Genomic DNA, 15,585 nt, shown 5'->3' with positions numbered 1-15,585 from the left:
GTGGATGGCAGTGCACTAATATTTTATAACAACCAACTGTGTGTATTAGTGTTTTAACTTCTCTGCTAACCTCCTGGGTTCTCAATTTATGCAGCCTGCAAATTGTGTTTTGCATGAAGGTTTATTTTAGTCAAGCTTATAACATGGAATAGCCCCTTCCCAACATTTTTTGAATGTGCAAACATTTCTGAAGTATACATATCACAGAAAGTGATTGTCCTCTGTCTTCAGCTGTCAGTGGTTCACTAGCTTCTAAGGGGTGTTTTAGAAGATTGTAGTCTTGAGAATACCGGTTTGGAATTTGGCGGGTTTTGAGACAAGCACATCTGCCTTAGATTTCCAGTAGATTTGTTTTTATTTCAAACTTATATATGCTGCCTTGCCTTGTGCTCTATTACCAATTAATGAAATTTAATCATGATTGGTATTAACCTGGAAGCAATGTGTGTACTAGATTGTGAACTAACTATCAATTGAGGTCAGTGTTTATGGCCTGCTTAAATCATACAAGTTCTTTTTGTTTATGTATTACAATCAGTCTTCTCTAAGAAATAAGGAGTGAGTCCTGGCCTTCCTATTGTTGGGGTAGAGGTGAGGGTAACCTGTACTGCTGCAGAAGTCTGCAGTCTTTCTTGGAGGCAGCTGCCAGGTAAAAAGGAAGTGGTTTTTGTGATGAAAACCAAAACAAAACCTTAACACTTAATCACCATATAGGATAAACATAGTGGTAGACTTCTCCTTTTTACAGATTACCTCTTAAGTTGCTCTTGTTGCAAAAGGTATCCTGTCTTTTCTCTGCTTTTAACCAAATTTCATCCATTTAGAATTGTTTAGGGAAGGAATTATAAAGGCACTGTAGTTTGTTTGGAACCCTTTACTTACAGCCCCTTCTTGACATGAATCTGGTTACGCTAAAGGTAAATAGCTGGATAATTTCTCATAGCCAGGAAAAATAGTTAAATTCATTTGTATGCTGTATATATTCTCAAAACTGATTGTGGCTTTCTTCCTTGATTAAGAGCAGATGAAAACATTGAGTTGGTTTTACTGTTGAAATGTAAGACTTATGAATTTAAAACAGCTTTCATTTCCTTAAAGCTTACAATCAAGGTGTAACCTTTGGATTTAAAAGCTTTGGATTTAAAAGAATAAACAAATCATGGGATTTTTTTATGTGAACACCAGACATTCAGAACTTAAACAAATCTCCATAGATAATGAATATATAGTCTATTGGGAAGGGTGGAGCATAAACTTAATCTAGACTTTTGTAAATCTGGGCTAAATTTAGTTCATTTCATATGAAACCTCTTTAAGGCCTTTTATATTTACGTTTATAATGAAGAATTCGTATAATTTATATAAGAATTCAACAGAACTAATATGAGCATCCCTAATCTGAAAATCCGAAATGCTGCAAAATCTGAAACTTCTTGAGCACTGACTTCCTGCTCAAAGAAAATGCTCTTTGTGGCAATTTGGAATTTCGAATTAGGAATGCTCAACCCGTAAATATAAAGCAAATATTCTCAAACCTGAAAAAGTTTGAAATTCCAAACGCTTCTGGTCCCAAACATTTCGGATAAGGGATACTCTATATAGCAAGAGACAACCTCTTGTTTCCCTCCATCCTACCTAGAATGTTAAGTTTCAGTAGGAGCATCTTGATTTAGAACACTTGTCTTCTCTTCCACCTCAATGACCAAAGGCAGTTTTCCCTAAAATAGTTTTCAGGGACATGGAGGGTGCCTGTGTGTGGGAGATGTAGCTTCAGGAAAGGATTGACCTGATTTTAGGTAATGACCTGCTGTGTGACTAAAACTGCTTTAGGGTGATTATGGGAGGTGCTTCAAAATAATTTCAGGATGAGTATTATAGATGAAAGAACACTAACTTAATTATTCAATGACACTAGCTGTGTGTCATTGAATAATTATCATTGAAACTTGGGTTCATTATGCTATTTTGTTTGAGATTTTTGATAATAAAAACTACCTTGGTAACCTGCCATCTGGAGAGGAGATGTTTGCTTATGAAGTTAGTATGAATTTGGGTTTTTTGAAATGTTATCTTGAATCCTGAAAAGAATTATAAGGTTGTAGAGAGGCTGTCACATAAAGTCCGCCCTTTAAAACATCTGGAGTTTTGGGGGAAAGCTATGGGATGGAAAATGGGTTCTTGAAATTCTGTAATTAATATTTGCTAGCTACACGTAAAACCAATTTTAATAAACACATGACATTTATTTGTAGTGGAAACTAATTGAGGTAAGTGAACCAATTCAGGTTTTATTGTTTCAGTAATTGTTTTCCCAATAATCACTTTTTTTTTTTTTTTGAGAAGGAGTTTCCCTCTTGTTGCCCAGGCAACAATGGTGCAGTGGTACGATCTCGGCTCACCACAACCTTCTCCCCTTCCCAGGTTCAAGTGATTCTCCTGCCTCAGCCTCCGGAGTAGCTGGGTTTACAGGCATGCGCCACCACACCCGTCTAATGTTGTATTTTTAGTAGAGACGGGGTTTCTCCATGTTTGTCAGGCTGCTCTCGAACTCCCGACCTCAGATGATCCACCCGCCTCGGCCTCCCAAAGTGCTGGGATTATAGGCGTGAGCCACCGCACCCGGCCGATCACCACCACTTTTGAGTTTACTTTTTTTCTTATGGCTGCTGGTGAGGGGTGATCTTGGAAACAAGAAAATCTGACTATTGTTTAGTTTTTTTCCTGGTAGGTGTCTCTTGCCACTGAGTAGACCTTTTGTGAAGGGGATGGGGTCATTACAAACAATATTGAGGTTAAACTGAATCAGTTCTTGTAAATTCAGACCAGTCAGTGAATAAAAAGGTTAAAATCTATTCTAGCCAAACATTATTGGTTCATAGTATTGATTTATTAGTGTTATATGGGTGGTCAGTCCCCTCACCCTAATTAGCAAATCTTTCTTGCAGAACTTTTGACTCTTTCCAGACTATATAATACAGGTTTTTCCAAATTGTTTGCAGAATTGCTGAAAAAATTCTACCCTAATACTAGACTTAAACTAATGTTTTATTTCCTTTCTCTGGTATATTGGCTACCTCAAAGTGAAAATTTTTACCTTCATAAAAAGCTATTTTATATTCAATTGTTTTGTTTGTTTTAGCAGTTGAAGTTTGTTTTGATTTTCTTTAATTCCTTTTAGCTCTGCTAAAATAGCTTCAACTACCCAAGAAGTTTTTCCTTTCCTGGTTGTTTTGAAACATGGCATAGGATTTTGTTAATTTAGTTCTTTTTCTTTACTCACTGCTTATTTTTTCTCCAACGTTTTATTATAAAAATATTTTAAACACAGAGAAGTTGAAGGAATTGTTCAGTTAACATCTGTATATTTACTACCTAAGTTCCATACTTAACATTTTCCTGTACTTGCTTTTTCACATATCCATCTATAAGTCCTTATTTTTGATGCATTTCAAGGAAAATTGCAAACTTAAGTACAGATTACCTGTTGTAAACACTTCATGCATATTGTTAACTAGAGTTCAACAGTAGTTAGATTTTTTTCTTTTGAGGTAAAGTTTACATGCAGTGAAATGCACAAATCTTAAGTGTTAGATGCAGCGAGGTTTGATAAATACTTGTGAAACCCAAGCCCTGATCAAGATAACATTATCATCCCCAGAAAGTCTCTTCATGCTTCTTCCCAGTCAAATCTTTCTGTCCCATTCCCCTAGGTAACCACACTTGGTTTTGATTTTTCCCCAATAGATTAGTTTTCTGATTTTCTAACTGTACATAAATGAAAGTATATGCTCTCTTGTATAAGACTTATTTCAGCATAATGTATTTGGAATTTATGTTGTGTGTATCAAAAATTTATTGCTGAATATTATTTCATTGTATGAATATGCCATAGTTTATCCTTTTGGTGGACTCCTGGGCCGTTTCCAGTTTTTTTTACATGTTATAAATAAAGCTTCTATGGATATTTTTCTGTAAGTCTTTTTATGAGCACATGTTTTCATTTATCCTGGAATAGAATTGTTGGGTCATAGGTGAGGTGCATGTTTAGTTTTTTTTTTTTTTTTTTGTGAGAAACTGCAGGACATTTTTCTCAAGTGGGTGTACCATTTTAAACTCCCATCAGCAGTGTATGACAGTTCCAGTTTCTCATTACCATCAGCATATGATGGTGTCAGTGGTTTTTATTTTAGTCATTTTGGTGGATGTGTAGTAAGTGGTATCTCATTGTAGTAAGTGGTATCAAATTTGCATTTCCCTGATTGTTTTTCATATCAAGCATTTTTATGTGCTTGTTCATTTGTATACCTTTGTGACGTGTGTTCACATAATTTATGTTATTGCATTATAGAAGTTCTTTGTATATGCTGGTTGCAAATCTTTGTCAGGTATACTTCTGCTTATTTTAATTATCCTTATCTAACCAGTGTGTAAATGTTGTACACTCATTTATGCTTAAAATAATTAGGCCAGGACTTGCAGGTGAGTTATTTAGCTGAAAGTTAAGCTTTTCTGATACGCTAACCAGTGCCCTGCTGGTATAAAAGTTAATCAGTAAAATAAGACAAACTTCAGGAATCTGAATTAGTGGAAAGCTAGTTGCTGAAAAGTTTGTTACTACAAAAAAAATCTGAAGGAGAAATGTCAACTGATTCTGGAATTATTGCTCAAATGTCCTCACATGACACTGGTTTAATCATGACCAGCTTAACCTCCGTTTATGTGTTTTCTCACTGTCTCACAGATTCCAACTGTTCTATGCAATATGTATCATACTTTAAGTACTCAGTGAAGAATAATTAATTTCCGGGATCGGGCCTCTAAGGTTTTTCGATGTTGTAAGCTGTAGCTTTAAAGCTGTATTGGTCTCTTTACTTCAGCCCATAGTTCTTATAAATTATTATTGAATTCTTAATTACTAGTCAGCTTTGTTTAATGGAAGATACAAAAATCAGAATATTTATTCTCATATACTTTTCAAAATATATTAGACTGTGGAGGTCTCCCGTTAGTGTTTCTGCTAGGCAATTACATTGTGAAATCTGTTGTTCATAAATGTTAATAATAGGTGGCTACAAATGATTACACTGAAAAAGGGAGGAACATAACACCTTAAATCTGAGTTGTCACACATTTAAGGGAAAAAAAGTAAATACTTTATTTTATTGATACTGAAGCTAAAAATACACAAAATTATTTTATTGTACCAGATTCTTTTTAATACATTAAGATTGACACTATGCACTTACAGAAAGTGTTTAAATAAAAGTGATAGTTATTCAAAGAGATTTCCACTTTTAAAATACTCTTCAAAGCCAATGCCATTTACACAGACACATTTGGAATTTTCCCTTTTCATGATTATGCTCGAGGTGTATCATTTTAAACTGAAATTTGACACACTTTCTCTATGGTGATATGTGGTTGGGGCTGCCAACTAGGTTTAGAAGATGAATTACACATAGCCCATATTTTCTAGTATTCTTCCTGCTACCAAATATTAGCTTGTTGCTGCAGACTGCATTCATTGTTTTGAGTAGAAAGAAACTCCCATCCCTAATTTCAACCCCATTTTTTAGAAATGTGGAATAAACTAAATCCTGTGAAGAGTTTATTCTTCTGTTGAAGAGTACCTCTGGTGTGCATTCCTATGTTATAAGAAACAAACTAATATGTATTTGCTTGAGAAGGATGTGTTTATCCTTATCTGAAGTATCCTGAGGAAAGTCTGTGTCTTTACTGTTGAGATAAGATAAAGCTTTACTTTTACTTTAAGGTAATAATTTGAACAGTTAATTTTAAAGTTAATTTATTGAATTGAATTTCCTTTTATACTAAACCACAGACTAATGTGTTAACCCTTTGGGTTTAGAGGACTCTTCATGTGCTCACATAATACTCATTTTGGTGCCATTGGTCCCAATTATCCTGTTAAGACACTTGAGAATTCTGTCTGCTTCTCCTGCCCAAGTACGATAAACACAGTTATCACTGATTATTGGACTACAGGTTACTTTGGATATTTAAACTGATTGCTTAATATGTTTTACAAGGAGGTCCTGCAAGGTGTGACCACAACATGATGAGGCTATACTTTAAATACTATGACTAGATCTTATACAGGAAATACCTAATCTGAATATGTGACTTTCAAATGACCTGAACATATTCAGCTAGCTGGCTGCCATCTTCCCATTAGAGTCTCTTTCCATTGCTTCTGCCACCGTGGGTTCTTATGAGTCCAAAATCCTCCCTTCTGTTCTCTATGGAGGTCAGTGGTTTTTCTTTACCATCCCCTTACCTGATAACAGCCTAGTCATCAGAGCCTCCGTGCTATACAATGTCATTTCTTAAGGATCAAATAAGTTTGAGGAGTCAATTCTGAGTTTACAGAATAAGCCATTGGAACTCAATGCATTTTACTATTTAAACACAAATGTTTCAAGGGTTAATCATTATGGTTCCCAAATCAGTAAAGCTTCTCTATCTAAATATATTGCTCTTTAAGGTGTTCTTTTCAGGAGGCTATGTGCTTATTCATTTAAGGCTGCCACTGCTCCAAGCATAATTGAAACTAGATTCCAGGATACAAAGGGGAACAAGGATTCTTGAGGGGGTGACGGAGATATTCTATAACTTGATTTTGGCTGGTGTTTCCAGGGGTATATACAACTCTGAAAACTCACCAATTTGTATACTTTAAATGGATGCAGGTAATTGTACATAAATCATTCCTCAATAAAGTTAATTAGGGGAAAAAACTAGATTCCCAAGAGCAGTTCCAGATCCCTTACAAATCCCACAAGAGACAGTCTCATTATTTTATAATTGTGCCTATCAAAGTGCCTGTTGTGTAATAGCACTTGAAAATTTTTTTTTGTTTTTTTTTTTGTTTGTTTTTAACCAGAGAAAGTGGTACTCATCTTGACCACCGCATGTTTTACCAAGTGTGGATCTAAAATTACTTTTGGCAATTTCTAAATTCCTAAAAATTTAATCTTATAGGATCATGATTTTCTACCATTGAGGATATTCAGAGATTGTACGGTGGACTTTGAAAGTCATTTCAAAAGCACAAGTCCAAAGTGGTTTGAGTAATGGCAGCATCATTAGAATATGGGTATGGCTTTTTAAGGTGACTACTTTAAAGGACCACATTCATTTGGGTGCATAAATTCTGGTATGTTTATGAAAATATCAGTCATTATAATCCTATTTTATGTTTATTCCAAATTTATGAGGCTAAAAGATGACAGCAGATATATAATCTGACTTTTTGCCATAGTACCCTTCCTTAATTTTAGCTTTCATTTCTTTTTCATGTTGCTTTGACAAACCCACTTTATTTCTTAGATAAAATTTGAAGAAAGTGATCTTTCCAGTTGGCTAAAATGTACATATTTATAAAAGCCCATCTGTGGTATTTCACTATGGGTGTGGTGTGTTGAACTTATATTTACAGTGATCCCAAGGTTGAGAACTTGTTAACACCTGAAATTTAACCCAAATATGACCCAAAATTTGAAGAATAATTTACAGGTAGTTCTGCTTTCATATATTGTTGCAGTTTTTGAATTTAATTAAAGGAGAAATGGTGATGTTAATGTTTTAATTAACCATTTTAAATTACATTTTTTATTCAGGTTATTCATCTCAATTTGGTCATCCAAAAAATTGACAATTTGGTGGTTTAGCCCCATGTTTTAAAGTGCATATCCTCATTCGTCCTTACTTCAAAGGCTTTTCCAACTGTCTCTTTACTACACTATCACCATCTAAGTTTCCCAATCCCAGAAAAAATCCAAAGCCTCCTTTCTTCCTTCCAAGGGTCAGCTTTAAGAGTTGTGTAAGACTGGATAACTGTTAAGACGGTTCCTAGGCTGGAAGGCAATTGGTGGCAATGAGTATTTTGGGGATATATTGAACTTCGGGGAAAAGATATAAAATGGCCAATCCCAGCTTAATTGTACTTTCAAATGGTTGGCTGCCTTAGGTTTAAATAAAAGGCACACTGCCACATATTCGTTCAAGTGCCATTGAGGACAGTGCCTTTTGTGTGTACGTATGTAAGCTCCTGGGATGTTAGGTTGCCCCAAAACCTGCTAAAGTCAAAGGGCAAATATGCTGAAAAATTGTGAAAATGACCTTCACATTGCAAGCCATTCTAACCTACTTCAGTTCGTCTTTTTTGGTTCTATCAAGTCACTGGAGTTATAAAGAAAGTTCTTTGAGGGGGAAGAGGGTAGGACAGATACATGCTACTTTGATGGATGTATAACAGTTGATTTCAATGATCAAAAGTTGTGGGCTGTTTATGTTCCTACAGAAATTGTTTGCCATTTATTTGTGTAGTAACAGGCAGCCTCTAGAGCTTTCACAACTTTTCACATCAGATAAGAAAACTAGCTTTTTGGCATAAGGGCATTCCACTTAGTTTTATATTTAAATATTATAATTCTTAATATGTATATGTCTCTCAGGTACCACAAACATTGATGGTATAGCTTTAGAAAAAGAATGAACACAGATCCAATAATCAAGTGCAAGATATAAATCCACTCAAGTTGGGGATAACACAAATAGCCTAAAGATGCTAGAGCACACTGACTTGCTGCCTCTATCATTCCAGCAGTTAACTCTGTTTCTTAAACATTACATTTTCTAAAAGTAAAGCTCTCACAAGGCACCCACTAACACCTCCTCTGGATCACCACACAATAGATGAAAATCCTAGGCCATGTGCCAGCATATGAATGAATATTAACACCTCAAGTATGCATCAAATCTCAGGTATACAGTAAATCTGAAGTATGCAGACTTACTTTATTTTGCCAAAAATGTGTATATTTGAATCTTCCAGGTAAGTTATTCTGACCTAAATGCTTTTTTTCTTTTTAACAAAACCAGGAACCTCAAATTTTGATAGCTCTCAATATAAAAGTGCTACAGAAGATGCTGTCATGGCAGTTCATTTTGGCAATTCCTCACAGCTCAGGAAATGTCTCCATTGAAAAGTTATTCTTGCTTCCCTCTCTTCAAAATGATCTAGTAATTACCTAAAGGGATAAAGGGCCAAGGGCAGAACAATCAAATGCTATTAAGTTTTGTTATGTGTGTGTATGTATATACATAAACACGTTCTCACTTTTACAGACATCCCTCAAAAGGCAAAGCAAGCCAAAACCCACATCTGTTGGAAAAAAGTTACTGGAAGGTTCATTGGAAATATAATGGTAACAATGTTTCTCTGTGCTAAAGTAAAGCTCACATTCATTTGGGGCACTCAGATCCCACTGTCGAGTTCTACACCAACAAGGTGGATATTTGGAGCAATTATCTAGATGAAGTAAGCCAAAGAAACAATCTAAAATATCCATAGTTTTGAGGCAAAGCTGCAGGGGTTGAAGGTAGGGAGTGAAGGTTGTGAAGTAGGTATGAAGAAGTTATTTAAATGATCTGAACACTTGAATCAATTTGCATTTACTATGTCTATATGAGCAATCTTTTGAAAACTTGATTACCAAGAAAATATACTATTTTTTTCTTAGGTACCTTTATTTATTTATTTTTGAGACAGTCTCGCTCTGCCACCCAGGCTTGGGTGCAGTGGTGTCATCTCAGCTCACTGCAACCTCCGCCTCCCAGGTTCAAGTGATTCTCATGCCTCAGCCTCTCAAGTAGCTGGGACTACAGGCGTGTACCACCATGCCCAGCTAATGTTTGTATTTTTAGTAGAGACGGGTTTCACCATGTTGGCTAGGCTGATCTCGAACTCCTGGACTCAAGTGAACCGCCCACTTTGGCCTCCCAAGGTGCTAGGATTACAGGAGTGGGCCACCATGCCCAGCCTCATTTTTTCTTAGGTACTTTTAAACAAAGGATTTGCTGCCTATCTTCAAGTACTTTTTACCTGATGATTTAACAAACCAAGGTCTGGAGCACTAAAACTATTAGGCAAAACACCACTCAAGTTTCACCCACGATGCAACGTGAATGCCAATGGTTATTTGTATTTTCAGGCTAAGATATGGCCTCATTATTATCTCTAAAGTTACCACTAAAGTTTTCAGAGGAGATTTGCACTGCCATAAGAACTATAAAGTTCTTTTTGGAAAAGGTATTAAGTCATTTGAAAAGTGGAGGCGTTCGTTTTTAAAAAATTATCTAATCAAATTGCAGACAGGTATTTATGACTTAGCTGAAATAGCCTAAGTTAGGTCACGGTGGAATGAAAAATGATGGAGGCAGAACAGGGAATTTTTTAGTACCTCCATGTAAATAGACAGAAGCATATCTTGAAGCAGCATTTATATCCCTGTTAAGTTTGGCATTTTCCAAAAATGATTTTAAATTTAGAATCTTTCCTCTGTCTTTGCATTTCACTGGACTTAAAGCTGGAAGTGGAGATACTTCAATAATGGTCACTTTCTAATAGAATTCAAATATTTTCTTTGTAATTTTTACCTTTATTATTAGGGTGACTTTATGAGATCAAATAAATGAATCCAAGGTGTCTGGAAGTGATAAGCCAACTGTAATGTAGGTGGACTATGATATGGATATTTTAGATAAGTAGTAAATGACTTTTGTATTATTTGTGTTTGACTTTGCAGTACATTTTTAACTTTACATTTAAATATGTAAGTCTGAAGGTTTTGGAGTTCGCAGCATTTTTGGCAAATGAACAAAAGGGTGTCTGTAGTGGCCACTTCATGTTCACATATATATATGACATATATGCTTACTAATAAATGTCTTCTATAATCTAGAAGGCTTGAGTTTATTGACCAGCTCTGTGACCTTGAGCAAGTCATTGTCCTTCTCTGGGCCTCTTTATTTTCTATTTGTAGAATATGAGGTTGGAATAGAGTAGATCCTTTATAAAGTTCTCTTTTAGTTCTTTTTATGTTTATAAATTTACTCTCAAGTTGGCTTATAACTCCTCTGGGGTCAGAAGATACACCTAAGCATTTTCACTTGAAATACCTTTTATGATACTTGATCAAGAGAGTAAGGAAGTGAACAGAATATTTTTCCTTTCCTACTTTGTACTGAATTAGAGTTAATAAAAATGTTGGTGTCACCAACATGGAAGTTAGGGCAATAGCTGTTTAGCTTTAACCCCCATCCTAAATGAGGCTTCACTATAGCTAGTGAAGTCTTAAGCCCAAGTCACAACGATAACCCTGAGAAGATCTGAAAAGGAATGTACTCCTGTGACATATGACACTGGTTCTTTCAATAGTAGAGATTGATTTACACATATTATCTCTTTAGAACATAAGTGACAGAAGACTTTTGGAATACAGTTCCATGTCTGGCTAGCCTGTTTTCTGACAAGTTGATAAGGTCACTGCTAGAACACTTATACGTAAGTTTTCAGAAGTGATATACATTTCTGAGAAAAACATGTTTTTCTTTTTATAAAATGGGGTTCTATGCTATTTTGGTGCTGTTAATATGAGTTAGGAATGTAGCCCAGGTTCTATTATTATTCAAAGTGAATTTGACAATTTGGAAAGCTGAATCTGTAAGTTTAGAAACCTTTCTGGAAAGTAACCTGTTACTAAATGTCAAGGCCATTTATGATAGTCTCAGTGAAGCAGGGCAGCAATTGATTTGAGGAAATAACCACTTCAGATATGATCAAGGAATTATTTTCGGACAACCTCTTGCCAAATGGGTCTTGTCGCAGCTTTTTCACTTGATCACTTTTCCCTGGATCTGAGGCTTTATTCCTCCTCCTATTTCTGGCCCCTCCTCCTCCATTTTGCTCTTCTCCAGGCTAGAGACAGAGATGGGAATCCATTCAAATAACAGAAACCACACTATCAAAAGCTAGTTTGGAGGCATATTTGCAGAATTTGAAAATTCCTCATTTCTCTTACTTGTATGTTTACATATATTAATCTAAATGGATTCCTATTGGTGTTGACATTTAAAAAAAACAGGGTGATACCTAACTGTTTTACTTTTCTGGGCTACACACTATTAATATAATCTCTAGGACTCAGACCTAGAGTTGTTTCAGGTCATATGTTAGAGTCTAAATTGAGGGAACCTTTGTGCTAACGTTGGTAAAAACCGTCCTTGCTCAGCAGGTTCTCAGTGGTTATTAGGTCTAAAATGATGACCATATGCATTATGGACTTTATTTTTTAACTTGAACCACTGTATTCTGATGAGGTACTCTTAAGCTGTGGAAAAGAACTTGTTTGGATGTATAAATGTAGCTTCCTTGGAAGATAGTAGAATTTGGATCACGTTTATAATTCCATGAATCCACTAGGGTTATTATGTTATATATCTAACATAATTTACACATGCAATTCCACTGCCCCCAATGAATATTAAAACTGCAACCTGAATTAGGTTATCTATACCTAGAATTGCCATTTTTATAAAGCAATTAATTAAAATGAAGATGCTCTTTTCTCATATTTTGACACTTCAGCGATATGCCATTTTTTTCTGATAAAAATATTTCAAATTCAGGCTTTTATCTTAGAAATTCTTTGACAGCAATGATAATTAAAACTATCAACAGTAGAGTAGGACCCGACAAATATGACAACTATTTATCTTGCCAATGTATGAGATGTAGTGACTATTGGTTAGAGTGTAGTAGACGTTTTTAAAAAACAGCACAAATTCTAAATACTAATTTTGATACTATCAAATTTTAAAATGTAGTAAGTTAACTGAAACACACACAGAAAAATAATTCACCTAACTTATTAGATATGACATATACTATGGGGTAAATATTTCATTGGCACACATTAGGAAACTAACACATCTTTGAAACAAGAAAATTCAACAGCCCTCACAATAAGAAGTTGTAGTATTTAAGAACGAAACAAGCCACTTATACCTAGAAACCACAAGCTGACAATTCTTTGGAATCTCTTCAGCCTCCCTTTGATGCTGTTCATTGACCCAGCATGGGCAGCGTGTAGCACTGAATGGCAACAAAGATGGGCAGGGTAGTTTGCCTTATCTGATAGCTGGTGGGGACTGCTGACCACATCCCTCAGCTCTGTGGGAAGATGGCATGAGATCCTGAGGATGGTCAGGAATCTGTGTAGCAGCAAGAGTAGCAAAGTGGCACCTGGGGCTTCAAGGAAGCATGGGTGAGAAAAGCAAAGCAAAAGGGTTAAGCACCCAACTGCACCTCTGCTGATTAGGTGCAACACCCCTTCAGTTGGTTGTAGGATGGACTTAGTGTGTACAGGTATTAAAAAGGCAAATAATAATGAAAGTAATAATAAAACAAGAACAAAAATGGAGAATGTGGCTATAAAAGATGATGCAAATAATAGGAGTTTCACTCTCCTTTCTTGGGGGCAGGGGCAGTGAGGGAATCATATTCTGTGTCACCTCTGAGAGCAAGGAAATTACAAATTTCTGTTGAGTTCCAGAACAGATGATTAGGGCTTGACTTAGAGGCGAGTTGTAACTTGTTCTTCCTGTCCATCACCCCATTTGTGCATGAGCAAGTCACAAGCCTCTCCCCAAGTTTCAAATACATCCTCTGAGGAGTCTAAAAGTTTAGAATTTGAGGAGCAGATGCTGGATGCACAGTGAAGAGAGCTGGAACAGGCTAGAGGGCATTCACTGCTCTGAGCAGCGCCCTGGACTTCACCTAATTCTACCTCACTGAGGTTAATTTCACTTTGAGAACAGGCCTCTGCTTTCCCTTTCTCCATCTGAGAATATCTGATGTCCTGCCACATACAGTGCTGCTGAACAATTCCATCAGAAATTGTGTACATTGGCTCTGAACTGGGTTCAGACATATGACCATTAAATTTGGAGAACAGGAGACCCAGTTTCTTGAGAGAAGGACCCATGAAGGAGCGTTTGCTTGATGACTCAGCTTTTGACTTTCCTTGGGCACCACTGGACCTTGGCATGGTTCTGATGAGAGGTGGCCCATGGCAAGCCTTTTTCTTGCAGCCTAAATTAAAAGAGACACTCTTGGATTTGGCTCGAGCCCCACCACTGCCATCATTAGTATCATCTCTCTGAGAGAGTTCAGTGCTGCTAGTGGAAAAGCTTCTCCTTGGGTGTTTTCTATTTCCCAAGAGGTCAAGCACTTCATACCGAAAGCTGGAGATGTCTTGCTTTAATTCCTAGGAAAAGAGAGGAGACGTATTATGTCAAGAAACTTGGTCTTTATTTCAAAGTAGACACATTAGATACCTTTGGAATGTTCCAGGTTTTTGCCTAGTAGTAAATCACAAAATAAAACACCAGAAAAATCTGCCATCATTCAAGCACAAGAAAAACATATTAATAATTCCATGGGCAGGGCTGGCCACTGGCAAAATTGTACAATGAGTAAAGTTGATTCAGGATTAGCTAACACTTTAGTAGGTATTAGTCTGTTGAGGTGCTTTCATAAGGACTAACTCCTGCTCAAGTATTAACTAACAAGGTATTAGATTAGGACACTGGCTCTCACAGGTGTCTGCATATAAAAGGACTACTGAAGAGGAAAAAGCTTTTAAGAGTCTTAACGAGTGAAACTAGAGAAGTGGAATGTCAGGTGATGAGACTGCTGTTTTGAGACAGGGGGCCCTGTTCAAACCTTTATGAAATGTCTTCTATCTCCAACTGAATGCTTACATACTAGACTGTTCCTTTAAAAGCCAAGCTGAAATTTGTTCATGTACTTCCCCTGCTCAAAACTTGTTACTAACTTGTCACTAACTTTAGGAAAAAATAGAAATGCCATACCATGGACTACAAGGTTTTTCAAGGCCTAGTACCTGTTGCTTTCTCCAGTTTCATCTTTCTACTCTTTTCCTAGGCTCTCTGCTGCCCACCTGTATGGACATATTCTCCCTTGCCTCTGGGCCTTTGCCTGTGCTGTTCTCTCTGTCTAGAACACTTCTCCCCAACTCCCCTTTATCTGGCTGACTTTGCTTTCAAGCCTCAGCTTAAGCATCACTTCCATTGGAAAGTCTGTCTTGAGTCCCCAAGTCCCAGTTGAGAGTCCCTCCTCTCTGTGTTTCCACAGTGTCCTGTGTTTAACCTGTCAGAATATACAATTGTTCATCACCCTTTATTATTGTTTGTCACTCCTTGAGAGTAGGAGCTGGTTAGATCTTGCTCACCACTGTAGCAGAGCACGTAGCAGAGTGCTTGGAACATAGCAGACCCTCGGTAGATGAATTATGTCTATGAATTAGAATAATGGCCTTCCTGTGTGCCTTAAAAAATATAGACGTTCATGGACACGGGGGGGGGGGGGGAACATCACACACAGGGGCCTGTCAGGGGGTGGGGGTTAGGGGAGGAATAGCATTAGGAGAAATACCTAATGTAGATGATGGGTTGATGGGTGCAGCAAACCACCATGGCACGTGTATACCTATGTAACAAACTTGCATGTTCTGCACCTGTATCCCAGAACTTAAAGTATAATAAAAATTTTTTAAAAAGAAAAATATATATAGATGTGTTCTAGGATAGGATTTCTCAGTCTTGGCACTATTGACATGTTGGGTTGGATACTTCTTGTTGTGGGAGGCTGTACTATTCATTGTAGGATGCACAGTAGCAACCTTGTCTTTACTGTCT

General features: G+C 36.7%; 1 protein-coding gene across 1 annotated transcript in view; it reads right to left on the bottom strand.

Moving 5' to 3' along the window:
- Positions 1–7,286: 7,286 nt before the first annotated feature.
- The window catches only part of TRPC5 (transient receptor potential cation channel subfamily C member 5), a 327,735-nt gene continuing 319,436 nt past the window's right edge, over positions 7,287–15,585 (bottom strand). Inside the window, exon 11 of the mRNA XM_007992610.3 lies at positions 7,287–14,132. Coding sequence (XP_007990801.3) covers positions 13,440–14,132 — 693 coding nt within the window. The 3' untranslated portion in view covers positions 7,287–13,439. The remainder of the gene's footprint in view (positions 14,133–15,585) is intronic.

This window comes from Chlorocebus sabaeus, chromosome X (assembly GCF_047675955.1).
Source record: "Chlorocebus sabaeus isolate Y175 chromosome X, mChlSab1.0.hap1, whole genome shotgun sequence".
NCBI lineage: Eukaryota > Metazoa > Chordata > Mammalia > Primates > Cercopithecidae > Chlorocebus > Chlorocebus sabaeus.
This window is presented reverse-complemented; position numbering and strand designations above follow the sequence as displayed.